This window comes from Mytilus californianus, unplaced genomic scaffold (assembly GCF_021869535.1).
Source record: "Mytilus californianus isolate M0D057914Y unplaced genomic scaffold, xbMytCali1.0.p SCAF_3, whole genome shotgun sequence".
Classification (NCBI taxonomy): domain Eukaryota; kingdom Metazoa; phylum Mollusca; class Bivalvia; order Mytilida; family Mytilidae; genus Mytilus; species Mytilus californianus.
In genome coordinates, this window is record NW_026262679.1 from 13,817,057 (window position 1) to 13,839,274 (window position 22,218).

The 22,218-nt window shown below is 31.5% G+C and overlaps 1 protein-coding gene across 1 annotated transcript; it reads left to right on the forward strand.

The window, feature by feature from the left end:
• The first annotated feature begins 1,554 nt into the window (after positions 1 to 1,554).
• On the forward strand, positions 1,555 to 18,253 carry LOC127733427 (retinal homeobox protein Rx1-like). Its single transcript, XM_052242792.1, has 3 exons — positions 1,555 to 1,808; positions 11,212 to 11,429; positions 17,081 to 18,253. The coding sequence occupies exons 1-3, from the start codon at positions 1,613 to 1,615 to the stop codon at positions 17,486 to 17,488; spliced, it is 822 nt and encodes a 273-aa protein (XP_052098752.1). The 5' UTR covers positions 1,555 to 1,612; the 3' UTR covers positions 17,489 to 18,253.
• Positions 18,254 to 22,218: the final 3,965 nt, after the last annotated feature.

A 22,218-nucleotide genomic window follows, 5' to 3' on the forward strand; every position in this document is an offset into this window, starting at 1 on the left:
TTATATTATAATTAAGATACATTTATTTTTAACTTTCATCCAAATTTCTGTAGATTTATTTTTTGGACTTGCAAAACCACAGTGCAAAGAAAACTTGTAAATGTTCATACAAAATTTACAGATTTTTTTTATATTCACGTAATTTATGTATCAAACCAGGAAACAACTTAATCAATAGAGGTCCACAAAAAATAGCCATGAAAGTCTTAAATACATTTTTCTGGAGGGAAAAAGGAGTTAATTGCAAGATTTTTCATTTACAAATATTATGCTTTATTGTTAATGACTGAACACTGACTACGATACAGAAAGTCACAGCAAGATACTTGTTTCTCCATAAATGAAAACTGAATAATTGAATTATCAATCGAAAAAATATTTTTTTATGAAGTTTGTGATACAAAAAATGTAGACTGCTTAAAAATCGATATAGTATTTAAAAAAATAATTGGTAATGCATCCATTCATTTTCGTTTACTTTAAACACCAGTTAACATGTTTCATATTTCAAGACGCAACCCTTTAATTAAATTTATGATATTAAAATCAACTTAAAGAATTAAAGCATTTATTCGTATTATTACATTAGATCAAGTTTAATTTCAAGTGGTTTTAATTTGATCAGCATTTGTTTACTTCAAGGCTGTTTTAAATTCCCTTGGAAATTTAATAAGGTTTCGTATATTACTTTATTAAATTTCGTAATGAAATAATGGAATAAAGACAAAATAATTGAAAATCTTACATAAAAGTCTAAGTGATTGGGTTAATGTATAACATGGTACGGAGATACAAACGGGACAATGCTGTTGTACTGAGCAGTTAAATCTATGCTTTAGAAGTGATATTCTGTCGGCGCCGTGCACCAACTACATGTAATACACTTAGTCTGGGTTGCTCATTTGTATTGTTTGAATTATTCAACTCGATCTGTTTCTCTCACACACCCACCTAACCTCCTAAATCACAATTTAGTCTTGCCACTTATTTACCTAAGCAAATAGATGTTGGGTCGTTTTACGTCCTGTAGCTATTAGACGCTTACAGTGATTTGTACACTTAGTAATTGACATGATTGTGCGAGATGACAGCTCGTACGTCCTACCCTGAAATCAAATCTCACAACTACCTGTCATTAAGAAACTGTAGAAATTTCATTTCAAAAGAAATAACCATAATTGATTAAATTTGATGGCCAAATTAACTCTTTCATTCGACCTCTGATGGCAATTGATTGGCTAGAAATCGCTTACCAGGAGGTCACTGATGTTAAAGTCCGCCTCCCTTGTTAACACCATTAAATTACGACCATTGAGGTTGACAATAGATTAACTGATATAATACCCGAAAGGCTGCTCTTATTAGGAGTTAATTCTACATGATCGGATTAAGTTAAAAGACGTCTCCAGAGATCCAAGAATCAACAAACGGAACATTGACGGAAATCATCATCAGAGATTAGCCGTAATGTCACGCTCTTTCTTAACAGCACTCATGGGGCTTAATTAATATAACAGATAAAACTGTCATCAAAAGTATATAATATTTATTGATTTGTTATTTCTGTTTAAAGAAGATTGTCCGTGAGTCTTTTGAAAAACTTTTTAGAACAATGCATCAGATGGTAGCAACCAACGGCGGTTTCCACAGTATTAACGCTTTGTTAGGAATAAGAGAAGAGAACTACTGTGGACAGAACTGTGCGGAAAATAATTCACATCATCTCCAATTTCAAAGACATCAGGAAAAACTTCATCAGCAAAAGATACAGATGAAAAGAGATGCTTTTAAGAACTTGAAATTTCAAGGTAATTACTAATGAGTAAAACGTTGTTTTATGGTATCTAACAATTTTCAAGTATTATAAAATCAATTTTATATCATGGGTATGATACTGAACATTGTTGTTTAAAGTATCTCTATAGAATGTAATTGTCTTGCCAGTATTTTAAAAACCGATAATCATTATGATAATAGTAACACTAAAATAATTCCATAATTAGAAAATGGCAAATATACTTAAAAATGATACTTAGTGAAAGAAAACGACTGTTTTTTTTCCCTGAAACATATAATTTCACACACTTTTATATTACTAAATTATAAATACAATATAATATATAATATTATATTTTGAATACAATTATTATTCGAATTGCTGTTTATGAAGAATCTACTGATTTAAGGCACACTTTTAACACGAAATATGTATTAGGCAGGGTGAATATCAATTTAACATGGGATATGTACTAGGTCTGTGCACTAGTTGCTTACATCCTAGTTATTTGAACTCTGGTGGATAGTTGCCTCATTGGAAATCATCCCACATCTTGTGGTATTATACTGGAGAATATCAACATAGATTACCAAATCAAATTTTAAACGAAATACTAATGAGCAGTTTGTTGAAACTGGAATAAGTAGTTTTCCCCACTGGATACAACATTTTCAAGAAGAATTCCAGTGGAGAACCAACTTTAATTTCTTTGAGTATTTAAATATAACAAGCCAATTTGGTGTGCAGTTTAGCTTGTAGAATTTCATAAAACAAGTTATTTTAACCATGCGAAAAATTAAAATCTATCATTTGAAAATGTATGACTAAACTGGAATCTGTATAGTTTTTCTTTGTATTCCCCCTCAAGAGTACCATCCGCATAATAGCCAGTGCTAAGATACTGGCTTATTTTACTATTTTAGTTAAGAAACCATGTATAATTGTATAAAAATACAGGTTTTAAATCCCCTAAAAACGTTTACCTAACTTAACATATTGAAATAAAAAAACAAATCAACAACAATACAACCTTGATAGATCATGTTTGCCTGAAAAAATAGTATGTGAAAAAATGGAAGCAAAGTTTTATCCAAACACAAATGGCAACAATGAAATGGTGAACATATTTTTCTTGCAATTTTGAATATCATCTGTATGGTCGTTATTTTCGAATCAAGCTATATAGTTTATGCTGATTTCACATAAAAATGATCTCTTATTTTTTGTCTTTGATATATACCATTCCCGAGTTGATATACTAGTATGCATCATCCCCCAATATGTAATTGGATCGTTTTCTTGTGTCCATCTTCATATACAACTTTCTTTATAAACATACGTAAAACGATCTTATATTAAAATCCATGTAAAACTATAAACAATTCAGATATATCTTCTTATTTAATGTATAGAAAGGTTTTAATGCTGTCAAACCGTATTTGGCTTTTTTGAACATTTGGTCTTGAGCGAACCCGATTAAGGTTATAACAGAAACGCGTTTTTGCGCACTGAAATTAAATGAGGCATTTTTTGAAATCTTGTTAGATTATTTAGAAATATTATTAAACTATTGTGTTTCAAAGATCTCTTTTGACAATGATCAGAAAATTATGCATAAAATAAACAATGTCAAGTTTCATTTTGAAATAAAATAATAGATTATAAATTGGAGATTTCAGAAAATCATCTGGTGACTTCTTTCAATATTTTTAATCCAGATACATGCAATTACCATGCAATAAAGTAGCATTTGGATAGGAATGTCGCCCCCTTGTTGGCAAAAAGGTGTTAATAGCGATTAAAATATGCTTAAGCTTTAAAGCAAAACATAAAATTTTCTTTAAATTTGGATAATCATGATGAAAAATATATAAAACTTGCCGAACGGGGAATTCTAAACAATGCTGGATGCAAAATACAAATTTTATGGTTCAATTTGTCCCCGATGATATCTCACAACTTCGGTATTGACATGATTTATAACATACATTTCTAAAGTTCTCTTTGATAAATATTTTAAGAAATTATTTTGGCGATTTATAAGGTTCCAAATCACTTATCAAGGTTGACCTTGTATTAATTTGACTATTCTTTATTGGTACCTTTTGGTCATATAGTTGCTAACGTTTGTACGTATTTTTACATCCCTGGAGTCGGTTTCACAAAAAAACTTACGACTAAGATTGATCGTAAGTATACTGAATTGTTCATGACTTACGATCAATCTTAGTCGTAAGTATTTCTGTGAAACCGACTCCTGGCTTTTGAATGTTTAGGTTTGAGCGTTCCTGCTGAAGGCGCCAGTCCAAATTCAGGAACCTATAGCCTTTGTTAGTCTTATGCGTTTTTAAAAATTTATTTCATCTGTGTTTTTCAGAGTTTAGTGTGGTGTCCATTTCGCTTAAATAGTACACATCATTGTTTAGGGGCCAGCTGAAGCTTGCCTCCGGTTACGGGATTTTCTCGCTGCGTTGAAGACCCATTTGTGGCCTTGGGCAGTTTTCTGCTCTTTTGTCTGGTTGTTGTCTCTTTGACACATTCCCCGTTTCCATTCTTTATTCTTAATCGAGAAAAGCGCTTCGGACGTACGTTTCTAAGGTGTTTATTTCATTTACAACACGGTCTCATTGAATGAAGGTTAATTTACCGCTCATAAGTATGTTTACTCCTGCCATTAAATGAAGGTTAATTTACCGCTCATAAGTATGTTTACTCCTGCCATTGAATGAAGGTTAATTTACCGCTCATAAGTATGTTTACTCCTGTCATTGAATGAAGGTTAATTTGCCGCTCACAAGTATGTTTACTCCTGCCATTGAATGAAGGTTAATTTACCGCTCATAAGTATGTTTACTCCTACCATTGAATGAAGGTTAATTTACCGCTCATAAGTATGTTTACTCCTGCCATTGAATGAAGGTTAATTTACCGCTCATAAGTATGCTTACTCTTGCCATTGAATGAAGGTTAATTTACCGCTCATAAGTATGTTTACTCCTGCCATTGAATGAAGGTTAATTTACCGCTCATAAGTATGTTTACTCCTGCCATTGAATGAAGGTTAATTTACCGCTCATAAGTATGTTTACTCCTGCCATTGAATGAAGGTTAATTTACCGCTCATAAGTATGTTTACTCCTGTCATGTAAAACAACGATATGTGGTATGATTGCCAACTATGACAACTATTCACAAAGGACAAAATTTAAAGACAAGACTAAAAAAGACCCCAGTATGAAAATTGTGAAACAATTCAAAACGACCTGATTTATATGACAGCTTTGAACGTACAAATTTACGACAGACAGCAACCAATGACTACTACTGGATTATAGTGTCCTGGCATGGACAGGTGCATAAATAATGTGACAAGGATACACATATTTGAGAGATTTCAAAATAAGAAAAAAAAACCTGCTATATTCAGCTGGAAAGGGCTTGATTTGTCTAAGACAAAAAAAAATTTAAAAAAATGAAAAATAGACAAACTACTGATCTATGAGTACCCGCTTTTCCTGATTTTCAAATAATAAATAAACATGTTGTCCAAGACAATGTTCTTTATATTATTTCCCCATGCATGACACCTGTAAACTTCATGTTACATTTTTTTTCTCTGGTTACCGATAGTTTTGTCTTTTGATAAATTTTGACATTGTTGTTTCCTATAAAAGCGTACAGTAGAGGTCTCCTTTGATTGAAGACTGTGCGTATTCTATGCTCATGGTCATTACCGGATAGCTGCCTTATTGGAAGTCATAACATATTTCTTAATTTGTGTATTATAAACAAAATAAATCCTTACATATTGTGCAGGATTTTTTGAAATAAAAAAGAATTAATAAAAAAAAAACATTCGGTTTATGTAGACCGGAAAATATGTTTAAAAATGAAATAACAGTCCTGCAATTCAATATAATTAATTATATGTGATTTTTTACTGTATACATTAAGTTACATTGACAGAATAGTTCTACCATTCCTATTGCAACCAAGTCAGTTGAATTTGGATATAAAATAGATGAAACGTATTTTTATAAAAAAATAAGAAGATGTGGTATGATTGCCAATGAGACAATAACCCGAATAATTCAGTCCCTCCCCGTAATCGATCTCTCCTACTGATGGAGTAATCGTAGATCAGCGGAATATAACGACTGAATTATTCGGGTTAATGAGACAACTATCCACCGGATACTAAATGACGTGAATGTAAATAACTATATAGATCACCGTACAGCCTTCAACAATGAGCAACACCCACACCGTAAAGTAAACTATAAAAAGGCACAGACATGAGAAAATGCTTATTTCTAATCATTATATTAACAATACCGTACAGATACTTCAAATTACCAAAATTGCAAGCAAATAGAATAGAGAATGGAAACGGGGAATGTGTCAAAGAGATAACAACCTAACCAAAGAGCAGAAAACAGCCCAAGGCCATCAATGGGTCTTCAACGTTAACCCTATTTTTTGTGGGTTCGTATTGCTCAGTTTTCTATGTATTGTTTTGTGGACTTGTTTGTCTTTTCGTCATCTTTCTATGTTGCCAAGAGCGTTGCCAATTTTTTTTTCGATTCGAAATTTGGACGTCCTCTTGGTATCTTCCGCCTCCTTTTTACACATAATTTATGTTAAAAGATATACACAGGTCAAGGTTCAGATTGAAAATATAGTATATCATTAATCAATCTAGTTCGTACAATGTAAATCTAGGGGAAAAAGGTAAAAGATGACTTACTATTCATATATAAATACTTATCTCGTACAGGTGTAAAATTAAGAAAATGGAAAAATTATGTAGGAATGTAAAAACAAATCAATTTGGTACCATTCTCAAAAATAGTTTACAATGAAAAGTGTATCTTTGATATCCATCAAAACTTTGTCTCTTACACGTGTAAAATTAAGAGAACGGGAAAACTATGTAGGAATTTAAAAAACAAATCAAGTGTTATTCTAAAAAATCTACAATAAAAACATATTTTAGAAATAATTTGGATTAATAATTTAAATTATATATGCTGAAAAAGATACAACACTTCATACATTCAATTCATAATTTGTAATCAAACAACAGTATTTGCGTTAGCCTCTTACACTGATTGCTCTTTTATAATGAACCAAATATTTTTTTTCGATCTCTCATAATATTTATTTTTTATAATTTGAGTAAACAGTTTGAGTCATCATAAACGCCTATTTTGCTAAATCAGTTTTGAACAATTGTTTACTGTTTGGTAAATACCATGAAAGGCACGCGACACGGCGGAGGCTTTTATCATTGTTAGAGAACTGTTACAGGCGTCTGATGGGTGTTCACTAACACTATTCCCACTATTTAAATCTCTTTTGAGAGCCTTTTTAGAATTTTCGCACAATATGTGTCTCGTCATCTATTTCAATTAATTTCATTTTAAAAACTAAAATATTTAGGAAAAATCTAGCATATTTTTTAAATATCTTTCAACTTTACTTTTTCACTTTATTTCTATTCCCTTTTCCACAATCCATCCTTCGAACTTTACTTCCCTTGATATATCAGGTAAAAGCTTCCTAACCTATCAGGGTAAATAGTGAGCCAAATACTGAAACTCAAACGACGATACACGAACGAAACAAATAAATACCAACGTGTACCGAAAACAATAAAGTGTAAACGGACAAACAACATGGTATAAGCACCAACATTAAGTTTTACGGATAAATAATACGGTGTACAGATAATCAGCATGGTGTAATAAATAATACGGTGTACAAATAATCAGCATGGTGTACGGACAAACAATAAAATGTAGACGGATAAACAGTCAAGTGTACGGACCAACGATCAGTTGTTTAGATAAACAGGTGTATGGAAAAATCAAGTGTACGGACCAACATTTAGATGTATACGGACAAACAATCAGATGTACGGACAAAAAAATAGGTGTGCCGAGAAACAATTAGGTATATAGATAAAACATTAGGCATAAGCATAAATCGTTATGTGTACAGACAAATAATCAGGTTAACAGACAAATAATCAGGTTAACTGACAAATAACCAGACGAATAGACGTATTTGAATAGCTAGCTTTTAAGGTTTGTATTCGTTGTAACTATCCAGGTTTTTAAGGTTGATTGTTATTCTTAGCATATATATTTGAAGAGGAAAGTCCAATTCTTGTTATTCAATTGAATATTTATTTGAATTCTATAGATAAATTTATTTAAGATTTTTGAAAAATCTTTAACTATACTTACTTATTTCGACTCTTTAATATTAAATTTCACCGATAAAGACCCTGCGAGTGAAACAAATTCGGTGATGAATAAATAAATCAAACAAACAAACAAACAAACAAACAAACAAACAAACAAACAAACAAACAAATAAATAAATAAATAAATAAATAAATAAATAAATAAATACAGTCAGTTTAAATATTGGAATTAATCTGAAATGTAAAACATTTCACATTATTTACTCGAGAGCGAGAAAAGGTATTTAATCCTGGTTAAGAGGAAGGATCGCTAGCCCCTTCATTCAATTCACTCATAGTGTCTAAATAAAAAAGTTGTAAACATTTGAATATTCAAAAGTTTTTTTTAGATATTCTTAAACTTTTATCGACAACTTTACATTTTTTTCATCAATCGCTTTGCTATTTTGGCGATTTTGATACATTATCAAAAACTTTACATATAGAAATTTGTATCAATGGATATGTTTAACCAAAATTAATTAATCGATACCTGAAAGACAATATAAGCTTTACTTCCATTTTACAATTTCGATTTCAATTAAACAATTTTCGTCTTCTGATTTTTTTGGATAATAATTGAAATTTGACAACAGACTATCTAAATTTTAGTTTCCAGCTTACTTTTAACATTAATAAGTTGGCCGAATGTTTAGAAATAAGTCATTATTTTATTATAAGCTCACATATGAAGTTTGATACAGAAAAATTAGTACAGATTTAAAAAAAAATTAAAATGACCTTGGCGTGATAAAAATTCAGGGTAAAAAATGTCCTTTATCTAGAAATGAATAAATCTGACTTACGCGTTTTTCAGTGCTTTTTATATAATAAAAAAAAGGTTGTATGGATAAACTGGTATATTTTATGCTAATTTTAGAAATAGATAAATCTCAATTTTCCACTGCTATGAAGAAATATAACAAACAATTTGTAAAAGATAAACACAACATTATGCCATGAGCAATACAGTACGGGTGGCGAAAACTGTGAAAACATCAATTAAAGTCCTTAAACTGATGTAATAATTTCACATGACTAGAAATATGGGTTCAAATTTCTCCCATTTCCATCTTTATTTGATTAAAACATAACATAATGTATTTAAGCCATCTTATTTTAATAAGAGTTGACAAAAACAGAAAAATAGAGCATTGCACGGGTTAAACCACATACGATCTTACACTAGAGAAAAATGGAAATATAACACTTTTTTATAAAGTCTCGATCACTATTAAAAAGAGAAAAATGATAAAAATGCACTTAATTTAAATGTTAATTAAAAATCATTTTTGGGCATTGAATATTTAATTAAAGTTTACAATACTATAAAATGACAGAAAACAAGAAAAGCATTCCAGTAATCATGTTTTATAAATTTAGATGAAAACATAAAAATTAAGAACTTTGTGAAATTATTGTCAATGTCATTATAAAATTACTTCTCATTAACATAAATCCAGACTTTGTTTTCGTCACTCACTCAATTGACAGCATATGATCAGTTAATATTTCCTGCAGAAACACCTAAATTTACACCAATTTTAGTTGGATCCAACGAAGTTTTGTTTTATTCTAATGATTTTTGTTGTTGTCGGTATCTTTTTTAGTGCGGAGGACGTGTGCGCCTTTGTGCATGTAACACGAAAGGACATTTGCGATCCAAACATGATGGACACGTGCTATTTAAATTTTGATTATACGTCTGTACTGAATTGGTCGGACATTTGGGCTTTTTACCTGTTACTAATATATCGGCTGAGCAGCCATCATACAGTAAATGAATGACAAATGTTACAGAATCATTTCATGCCCACTTTAATAAACAGTTTTACTTAACTCATCCTGCATTTTTTCTATTGTAAACAGTCATATCATAACCACATCACAGATTAAGGTCTCTTCTCAACATTTGAAGGTCCCTTCTATGTATTGGTTACATAAACTACACAAAAAAACCCGTAAAATATCGTTCCACCCCGGCCTCTAGTAAGTGTTCTACAACTGATCTTTCGGTGCTTTTAACTATTTACTTAGCTTCTATCAAAGAACTTAGCATTATCTAATGTAATAACTTAACACATATGAAAATAGTGGAATTAACTATTTTTGGAGTGTAAAAAATTCTTTTGTATTTTTGAAGAGTATCATTGAACAGCAATCCGTCAACTATACATACACATCAATTATATTGTGCCGTCAGTCAGGAAATGAAAGATGTAATATTTATTTGAAATTAGGAATAAATTCCATTAACGACAGATTACACGAGTCAAATCTGTTTTTTCTTTGGGTTACAAGTATCAAACCAAAACTGACCTGTGATGACTGTTCGTGTCCTAAATGTTTTTAGAATTTTATAACTATAAGCTGTAAATAAAAATATAAATATGTTGTGCTTTGAATATTTATTGACTACTAAATTTTAACAAAATGACTTAACTCCACCAGGTCAACCCTAATACAGGAGATGTCATAACATTGAGGCGTAAATATCCCATTAAATAGAACGTTCTTTTACTAATGGCTCCTGGAGGATCTATACAATAAAATATCTACCCGATTGATTGTTTATTGCATAAGGTCCAGTGGCAAATGTTTCATGCATGTTTAGGATGAGAACAAATTAATGATAAACACAATAGGAAGGTCCTGTAATAGGGGTCGTGCGGGATGAAGGTCGGGAAATTTGGACTGCCACCGAAAAAAATAGGGTATATGAATGTCCCAATTCTGACCGGACGTAACTGCGAATTTATACATCCCACACAGCCAAACGGACGACCCACTTTTACAAGGGTTTTATTATCGTTTTGAAGATGACCACAAGTGTCCTTATTTCTATTCCCCAGTCACCCTTGTTATTCGATTTATTACATCTAAAAACAGATTGTTTACAGTATGCATGAACAAAATCCATGATAAAAAGTGGACCATGGACATTGTTTTGTAAAAAGATACATTATGGGATAATTTCTATAGATTGAGATGATATTTGGATGGTAAAATCTACAAAAAAAAGCTTGGTAGTTACCGTGGAGTCATAGAAATGTTCTTAAACTGCCTCGTCCCAAATAAAAATCTGCGGCGATTTTAAAAGAAAATTTTTATGTATGGCGCCTTGGTATTTCTAAAGCAATTTCAAATTATAAATTAATAATATTTTTACTTTTTTCCACGATAGAAAAGATAAGTAAACTGAGGAAAGACCAGGACAAATCCGATGATGATAAAAGTGATGATTCATCTGATCCAAGGAAAAAGTCAAGACGAAATAGGACGACATTCACTACATACCAACTACATGAATTAGAACGAGCTTTCGAAAAATCCCACTATCCAGATGTATACAGTCGCGAAGAGCTGGCTTTAAAAATCAATCTTCCGGAAGTTCGTGTTCAGGTAAATACTTTCATATTGTCACAATTATTATATTATCTCTGTTTGTTGTTTTAAGCTATCATCTCCTTTTACTTGATTATGGAACACATATTATGTTATATTGTGTATATTGGAAAAGAAAAAATCTCTTGTAAATAGGTCAAACCTTTTTTTATATTATTATATTTCCATTTTTCTTTATCAAACATACTTGCAAAGCGGTTTGTGTTTGTACCGGCCGACAAAGCAGCCAACAATGTGGTGGTGGTATGACGTAAATAATACACGGAAGTTTTAAAGAATGAAATTATAAATTCTTCTACATACAGGTCAGTGCGCTCCACAGAGAGTCGTATAGTAAACAGTCATATCATAACCACATCAAAACTTAAGGCCTTTTGTCAACATTTGAAGGTCCCTTCTATGTATTGGGTACCTAAACTACACAAAAAAAAACCCCGTAAAATATCGTTTCATCTCGGCCTCTATTAAGTGTTCTACAACTAATCGTTCAGTGCTTTTAACTATTTACTTAACTACTATCAAAGAACTTAGCATTAACTAATTTAATAAAACATATGAAAACAGTGGAATTAACTATATTTGGAGTGTAAAAAATTCTTTTGTCTTTTTGAAGAATATCATTGATCAATTATATTTATGAGCGCTCAGTCAGGAAATGAAAGATGTAATATTTATTTGAAATTAGGAATAAATACCAATTACGTCAGATTACACGAATCAAATCTGTTCTTTCTTTTGGGTTACAAGTATCAAACCAAATCTGACCTGTGATGACTGTTCGTGTCCTAAATGTTTTTAGAATTTTATAACTATAAGCTGTAAATAAACATGTTTTGTGAGATCTCAACCCTCCCCCTATACCTCTAGCCAATGTGGAATAAACAAACACACAGCAATACGCACAGTAAAATTCAGTTTAAAAGAAGTCCGAGTCTGATGTTAGAATAGGTAACAGAAGAAACTAAGCAAAATGACAATTATCAACATAAATTAACAAAGTACTACTAGCAGTTACTGACTTGCTAGCTTCAGACCTCAATTAAACTGATTGAAAGATTATGTCTTCGTCATATGAAAATCAAGCACAATCCCTCCCGTTAGGGGTTTAGTATCATACCATCATAAAATATATGAGAAGAACATAACCCGTATCATGCCAACAGCTGGTTTTTGGAATAAATGTGTTTATTTTCGATGCAAAGACCCTATGAGTGAATCAATATCAATTCCATAAAATGACAACAGTATCGTAAATATATATTCCTTCTGAATAAGTCCGTTTAAAGGTTTAGTTAGCTTTTGAGGTGAATGACGACATTTTTGTGCTTTGTATAGAATATTACCATAAAAGATGGGATGTGAAATACCTGAATAAGATGTCTGCACGTTGATTTATATTTACGAATGATAAAATTTAGTATATGCTTTGACAAGTTTCTGATATCGAAAACCCTGGTGTAATAATTTTTCAGTAATACAGAAATTTCTTTTGTTAAAATCAAATACGTTGTTACATACACGAGCGAATCGAACAAGTTGAGATATATAAACACCATATGCACGTTTCGGCAATAAAGTGTATCGACAGGTTGTATGTATTCCTATGGGCACCAATTGCGCCTCTTAAATGGCAGACTTGTTCCTGTACTGTTATGAATCACAGTTTATGACCAAACTCAGTAAAGACCAGTCAAAATTGCATTTAATTGATAAATTCAACAGCACTTATAGTTATCTGGATGATATTTTTTCGTGAAATAATCGAGAATTTTCTAAATATACTGTCGAAATTTACCCAAAGGAACTTATTTGAATAATTAAATATAACCGGTAATAACTGTCCTTTTCTAGATTTAGATATTTCAGTTTTACACGGGAATTTCTACACTAAATTTTACGACAAAAGGGACGATTGTTTCTTTCCCTATTATTAATTTTCATTTTTTGGATGGTGATGTTCATTTGGCACCATCTTACGGTGTTTATATGTCACAACTCGTTCGGTATGCCCGTGTCTGTAGTGACGTTTTTTATTTTAATGAACGTAATCTATGTATTACTGGTAAATTATTTAGTCAGGGATTTCGTTACCATAAATTATTTAAAGCCTTTACTTAATTCTTATATAGCAATGCACAAGGTCATGTTTTTCTCTGACTGTTAATGACGCCTTTACACTAAATCCATTGGATGTTGGATGTGTACTGATTGATACTTTAGTCTTAGATACATGATTTTTTATTAGTTGTTATTGGCTTTGAACTAGCTGTCAGTAACTGCGAGAACTCTCAGATCTGTGCTTAGTGTCTTTTTTGTTGTAGGGATGTATAAGTACCCTACCACGTCCGGTTTGTGTTTTCTGATCGATCTGATGAGTTAAGCCCTTTTCAACTGATTTTTATGATGTGTTCATATGTTGTACTGTTACATCACTGTCCCAGGTTAGGGGGAGGATTTGGCGCCCGCTAACATGTTCAACCCCGCCACATTCCGTATATGCCTGTCCCATGTCAGGAGCCTGTAATTCAGTAGTTGTCGTTTGTTGCTGTTTATCATATTTGTATTTCGTTCACTGTTTTTTTTGTTTACATAATTCAGGCCGTTAGTTTTTCTCGTTTGAATTGTTTTACATTTGTCATACAGGGCCTTTTATAGCTGACTATGCGGTATGGGTTTTGGCCATTGTTGGAGGCCGTACGGTGACCTGTAGTTGTTAATTTCTATGTCGTTTGGTCTCTGGTGGAGAATTGTCTCATTGGCAATATACCACATCTTCTTATTTTGATATATATCCAAGACTTTCAAATTAAGCAAATCTAACAACAAAAGTAAATAGAAATAGACATTTTACTAGTACCAAATGTACAGCCTTTGTGTTTTGAAAAGCGACCGAAGAGTCATTTTAACAAGGACGTGTCCGTTACTTTTGAATACGAACATATACAGAAAAATCAACATGTATCTAAAAGTAGAGAAAAATAGGAAGCACAGTATGTATGTATTAAGTGTAGTCAACACGAAGAATTTGTTTACGAGAATAACATTAGAAAAAAAAACCAATAATGTAACCAGGCTGTCTTGATCCCATAATTTTTTCCATCTGTCCTCTTATAAAACATTTTCGTAAGGGAAATTATAATAAATAAAAGGAAACATGACGAATACTAATTTAAAAAAAAGTCAAGCTTTGATTTTGTAAACTGTAATGTTTGTTTTAATTTGTCAGATTTTTGTGACACAAGAAAGCACAATTACAGTAGGAATTAAACAATTACTCGCTGACACAAATTTAGAATGATCCCTGCGGCGTACCATTGGTCCGTCCAAATCACAACTCCATTATCCAATTTGGGTATTGTCAATGATTTTTAACGTGTGTAACATTGAGTCTAACAACAGAATTTAATATCATTAGTGGTTATTTGAGATCGAATAATGAGGTTTTATTAAAAGAAATGAGGATATTAGATAAATTATAGGGCTCTCTAATGCAGGACCCAAGTGTGTGTAGGATCTAATTGACTTAGCGTGAACCTCTTTAGATGGGTAAACATCATATTAGACGAACTTAGACAGCTGTCAACACTGTGTCTCTATGTCTTTCTGTAGCAGGAAGATGCACTATTTTACTCCGAGGGACTTGGCTGAAGGACTCCAATTATTCCTCATATCAAGCGTTTGATTACTGAATTAGAAACACGAGCTATTAATCGCTTTCAAGGGTTTATCAATAGACAAATTTTAAAATTGATCTTCTATTCAGTAAAGAATATTAAAAAGATACCCCGCCGTTGATCACGCCTTAAACTATTATGCGAGAAATCAAATAATGTTAGATTTATTTGAAGGCTATGTATTGACAATAACAGAAATCTGTATTCATAATGGCGTCAAACCATCTGACGTCCATTGATTCTGTCATTAGATCAGACAAGAAAAAAATGATTATGAATTATAATATATTCATTGCATTATCCAATTTTTGTCTTCAAAGTCCACTACCATTATAATACAAAACATCAAAGACCACCGAAAAAAATATTATTTCAACATGGAAAGGACCTTACACAAGTAACAGCTTAAACATCTTATTAAAATCATGTATAGGTATAAAAATTGAAGTGAACTTGTTACATTTTTCATTGTCTTTCATAAAAATTTAAAGCATCAATTTAAAATTTGAAGATTCAATATCAGGTAGGTAGGAGGCATATTTACGACTCTTTCATAGGCTTTTAGTTATAACTATAACGTGTCTAATGAAAAAGTAAAGATAGAATATTAAACATCCAGAACAAAACTTTTATTAGATGTAATAACTAATAATATGAAAAAAACATAAAACGTAAATTGAAAAAAAAAAACCACTGAAAATTTACATCAACTTGGAAAGAAATGAAATGGTGTTAATGTAAACGGGACAGAGGAATACTTGAAATAAATCAAATAAACATGTTCTAATAAATATAGAAACAGAAATATAGAAGGGAGAATGCGAACACTGGTATCGACATTAACGGTAATATAATCGATACCCGCACATTTTGGTCCGTAGAAAAATATGCTGGTGTAATAAAATAATATCACATTTAAAATCATACAATAGCTACAAACATACGAACCAAAACACTATCAAACAACAATAACCAACTTCGAACAAACACATGGCACAAGACCGAAACGATGAGCCGAATTTTCAACGTTCTAGATTACAAGGTATCATACACAGTCCACAGGAACACTTAAAATTAACTAACTCCAAGCCAACCAGTCTCTGTTCTTATCCCTAAATTCCATGGGTTCAGCGGAGAAACAGCAAATATACCCATGTATATCAATTAGGCAGCGATATGTTGCTGCAAGCAGTGCATAGAAAGTCATTACTGCCTAAAACAAGCGGGATATTTTAAAATGTCATATTGTACATTTTTTGTGGGTTACAACTTCAGTGTTGCAACAAGTCAGAGTGTCACAATTTTGTTTTCTCATCTTCATATCTTTTATACACATTACTGACACAAGTTAAATATGTCACTCTCTGTGTCATCACCTAGTTGTAAACTCACTATCATGGATACATTTTCATACCTTTTCAGAACATCAATGTATATATTATACATTGTGTGTCATAATATATCTTTTTATAAGTCACTGTTAATTCAATACGATAAAAAAAAGTATTATGATTAATTGAGAAAATATGTTCTCCAACTGCGTCACATTCATTGACATAACAATGGCTTCTTGTTAAATATTTCAAATTTTACTTTAAACAACACAAAATATATAGATGGCGTTTAATACAAGGTATTTAGTCCTATTGTATGCTGTAGGGATTGTCATTGTTAAAACAGGAGGAGTTCAGGAAATACTGCACACATACAGGTTACTTGCAATTAAAATACAAAACATGATGTATACGTACGGTTTTATTTTGCTGCACACTATATATAAAGTACTTTCCGATTTAAATATTCATTCATTATTTTACCAACTTATGTTTCGGGTGATGGTGTAGGAAGATACCAATAAGGCAACGATCGATAGTGAATGTTAGAACAACACAATGGTCAAAAGAATAAAGACGAAACTTGGCAATAGAACAAACAAATTAACAACTTATAATTAACTAATACTTATTTTTGCAGGTATGGTTCCAGAACAGGAGAGCAAAATGGAGAAGACAAGAAAAATTAGAAAGCTCTAGTCTAAAAATAAACGACAATTTCCCGTTAAGTTCATTATCAAGCAAAACCTCGTGTAATTTTGGTTCATCACTGCCACTTGATCCTTGGATGACTGCGCCTATATTAAATTCAGGAAATCCATCAATGACATCCTTAGCCACGCCCTCATCAATTGCAGGTGGTATTTCATCATATGCTCCTTTCATTGCATCGTCAATTTTCAACACAACAAATTCAAGTTTACATGGTTTTCAAAATGGACTGAATGGTATAGCCAAAGTGAGTGACATGGACCCTAGAAACTCAAGCATCGTGTCTCTTAGAATGAAAGCTAAAGAACATGCTGACAATTTTGACCGGAAATATTGAAACCGTACGACTGATACTGGATATAGTTTATGTAACTCGTTTAAGTGCTTATTAACTTTACTTTAGTTCATATAATATGACAAAGGTTTTGTTGTTTTGGGGGAGATAATTCCATTTTATTTTGATCTAAGATTGTATTCAGGGTATTTCAAACCAAATGACTATGGGCGCTGCATAATACGCACTATCATATGAAATGTTTTTATAATTCAAAACCACAAAAATAAACCATTTCGCCATTGACCAATCCTTGTAGTTATCTGCATACAGTGGATTCTTCGAGTATAGATGATATTTTGTAGAAAACTTTAGCAGAACTTTTAAATTCCATTGGCCGTGAAATTTACTCTATGAACAGTACATTTCTTCATCATTTTGTTTCTTTTGATTACATGTATGTGTGTCGTTGTGTTGCGGTCTCAGTGACGTACATACACTCCTCATGCGAAACAAAACAGAATGATTTTGTTGTCAAAGAAATAAGGCTTTCTTTATTCACAAACATATATTTAAAGCGCCATCTCATGCAGTCGGTTGAAATCACCTTTAGCTGACCACAATACAACTTTACATTCAATTGTAATGCCGACATTTAATGTTGTACTACGAGATTAATACATGTGGTTCCTGTAAATATTCAAATGTCTAAATATTATCATAATTTAAAAAAAAAATAAAATATCAATTTGAGATAACAGTATTCTTTTATATTGTAAATTTCTCAAAAACAATAAAATTGGGATGGAAAGCGATACACCTCAATGGTTATATAAAAATTATGTTTATCATACAAGTATTTTAAAAACATTCCTGTTTTTTTTTTTTTATTATATATATCTTTATTTCTCAATAAACTAAATTACATTGGTATAGAGATACACACAATAAATATTACATAATATATATGTACAGACATACAAAAGAAATACGAAAGCAAGACAGAGGCAAATATCATAAATTACAGTATACAGATTAAACTAAATGGTTTTATGTACATGAATAATTCAGGTCTGTAATATGCATGTATAAATGCACAATTTCTGATTAGAATATTGAAATATAATACCCCAATTAAAAATATTGTATTATGACTGGAAAGAAAACTTTGCAAGTTTATAATAATTCATGGAACAAATATTGATAATGATATTACACGCTTATAATGTTTAATCGTAAGAATATTTTTGATTCATTTTATCTTTTTAAGGGACTGCCATTTGCTAGTCTGGGGAGGACAGGAGGATTTTTTCCCAGTTGATCATTTATTTTTATTTGTTGCTACGAGTGCTTATTTTTTTTGTGTGCTGCAGAATATTCATTTTCGTCCCTTTCTTGTGCAAAGTTATTTATTTTCAATTTGTACCGTGCCAAGTTATTCATTTTGAAAATCCCTCCCCTCCCCCTAAAATCAAATAGTCCTTCCCTTATTTCTTTTTTTTTAAATGAAATAAGCTGTTAATTGTTTCAGTTTACGTATAATAAATCAAATAACTCAAAAATAATGTATGTAATGATACATTTCCCCGAGTCTTAAACTGTCTATTTCGGTATTGAACAGAATATTTATTTATTTTTCTTACTGAATGACGTATAAATTTGACAATTAAACTGGTAATATACCAAAGGAAATAATCCAAAGATAGTATGTGCAATTTTCATAACTAAAATAGAAACAGTTATGTTTTATGTTTAGGGAATGAACTTTTTTTACGAGGTACCCGTTGATGACAGTGATACATCAAGAACGGCACGCGATAAGACGGTACATGGTGTTTCCCATGTCTCTGTATAATGATTCTGATCAAAAATGGCGTGTGAGTAAGAAATTATAGGTCATCATACGGCCTACAAACAACGAGAAAATCCCACCCGTATAGTCGGCTATAAATGACCCCGACAAGAAAAAATGTGACACAATTCAAACGAAAAAAAACTAATAGGCTTATTTATAACAATTCAACTTGCGAAAATCAGATATGACAGACACGAACCAACGAAAACAACTTAACTACAGGCTCCTAACTTGGGACTGGCACATACACTTAAGAATGTGGCGGGCTAAACTTGTTTCTGAGCGCTAAACCATCTCCTAACCGAAGACAGTGGTGTAATAGCGCAACATAAGAACAAACTGTAAAAATCACTTGTTTGCTTATATCTGATCAACAATAGAACGATTGTCACTTAAATTCATTTAAAAAAACATTACTGAATTACTTTTTACCAAAAAAATCAGAATTTATGTCAAGAATTTTAATCAGTAGAAAATAAAATTATATAAATACCGACCTCTAGACACGCTCTTCGAGTATATAGGTGTCTGTGATCGTATCTGTCAGGTTTCAAACAAAAATGATAAGGATCTGTTGTACAGAAAATAGTTATAATAATTCACAATCCTTTCTAAAATTGTCCGTTTATAAACTTATAAGTTATTAATAAACTAAGGTTACAACTCCCTCAGCCAAATTGACTGTAGATTGATTTGGCTTTTATTTTTAGGTCTTTTTTGTTGTCATATAGCTCTTCAACGATTCCGGTTCTTGTCCATCATTTCAAATATTCGGTTGCGCATTCCTGATGAAAGGTAAATTTAATAAAGCGCTTTGGACGTATGAAATTTACAAAGTGTTTTAATCTCTCATTTTTTACGCATTGTTGGCAAAACCTTAATAAAGAAAGGGACGTTTTATTTGTTTTATATTGTTGATAAGAAAAATAAAAAAATTCCATATTGGCAGGATGTTCTAAGATTAAAAATGTTCAAATGTAGTTTGAAATTCAAGCTTCGAAAAGAGTCAATCACAAGAAACTTTAAGGTTTACATCATGAAATCTTTACAGACCAATGCAATATATTTGAATACTTAACAAATGCTCTAACAACCTTAAAAGAAGTCAAGGAACATTGTAATGAAATCAAGAGGATTAGGAGTATTCGTTAGTAAGAAAGCAACACGAAAATATGTATCTAGCTAAATAGTGCCTAGTGCTCAACATAAGATTCTCGATGCTTGGCAAATGTCTATACAATATGTCAATCATTAAAGGTCTTCAACAATAGACACATGTCTAAGCAATATAGTAATCTCTAAATAGCTAAATACACCTTTTCTGTTGTCGTCGTTGTTACATTAATTTGTATGTTTGTTTGAATGTTTTAGTCAGTTGTGTTGTATGTCTGTGATGTATGTTTACACTATTTTGATTTGTGGATCCCATTTATTGTCACATTAACCTATTACGTCTGTTTGGGTTGCTTACCCAATTTTGTCAATATAACGAAACTATAAACATCTGTCATACAACTGGGAGGTTTGGCTAGCTATAAAACCAGGTTTAATCCATCATTTTCTCCGGAAAATGCCTGTATCAAGTCACAAATATGGGAGTTGATTTTCACTTGTTCCGTTGATTGAAAGCGTTTGATTTTGTCAGTGTTTAACGGACTTCCCCTTTTTTTAATTTGCCTTGGAGTTCAGTATTTTTGTTATACTTTTTCGCTCCGAATGAGTTGTGAATAAGTTTAAGAATATCAGTAAAAAAATATGATACATCAAAAGACAATATCTGACGAGGTACCTCACATTGGTCAGGTACATGTACATAGTTGTTTTTAAATATAGCAACCCTCACCTCTTTGTAGATTTATCACTGCATTAAAAAGGTACATACTAGTTTGAGCTCATTCATTCATCTCATAATCACTTCCAAGGTTTAAACTAATCACCAAAGATACCTGGCTGATAATTTAGTACACCAGATTTGCTCGAATACCAAATCTTGCTGAGGTCATCTATGCCTGGTGTATTCAAAAAAACTTAGTGTTTTCAATAATTTTATAAATTGTAAAGACACAGAAAGATCGATTCAATGATATTTTATGCCAACATAAGATTGCTGACTACTGAACTGCTCATACCCATTGTGGACGAAACGTCCACCAGCGGTGGTAATGACCCAGTGGTAACGTCACGTCCGAATATGAAGCTTTACTATATGAAATTCATAGTTCAAAAAAATATAACTACTTTGTTCGGATCTATAGTTGTTTCACCCGAGTTCCTTTGATAGTTGTCTCATTGGTATTTTGATATTCAAACAAGTAGGGGATTTTACAAGCCATTTACCACAAACATCATACACTCTCGTTCCGAATGACAATATCATGAATCAGGGATCACATATCAATATCATATTTTATTGATATCATGAATATTGTTGATAAAAGACAACGTAGTCATATATATTCCAATGTAAACGTACAAATCGTAATAAGCAAATTCAACCTCGGATTTATTTTGCACTTCACAATCTATTGTCTATATTTAAGAACAATGGTAGGAATCAGCTATTTTGCAAACTAGTGAAATAAAAGATTAGTAAATCACATAAAATTTTCAAAGAAAGGGATAGAATATCGTTTCATTATAGCTTATTGTTACCATAGGCTGTTCCCTCGTATTAATAAATCTGAACATGACAAAAGTCATATTCTTAAAATAAAATACATAAGCAGGTGTATTGGTTTTATTTGCTTATTTAGTATGGCTCCACCTTCCAAACTCTATACCTCCTTATTTTTATAACATAGAACCGCCTTTTAATTATCAAACGTATTAAAAAACCAGTAGCTGTTTAATTTATAATCAAACGTCAATTACATTAGACATAAAGTATAGAAAATGATTCTCCTTCAACATTGGACTACAGAAACATCAAAATCTAAAT

Coding starts and splice junctions, on each gene's coding strand:
- LOC127733427 (XM_052242792.1), top strand. CDS start 1,613: ATGCATCAGATGGTAGCAACCAACGGCGGTTTCCACAGTATTAACGCT. Junction 1,809..11,211: donor TAAGAACTTGAAATTTCAAG/GTAATTACTAAT, acceptor TTTCCACGATAG/AAAAGATAAGTAAACTGAGG. Junction 11,430..17,080: donor TTCCGGAAGTTCGTGTTCAG/GTAAATACTTTC, acceptor TTATTTTTGCAG/GTATGGTTCCAGAACAGGAG.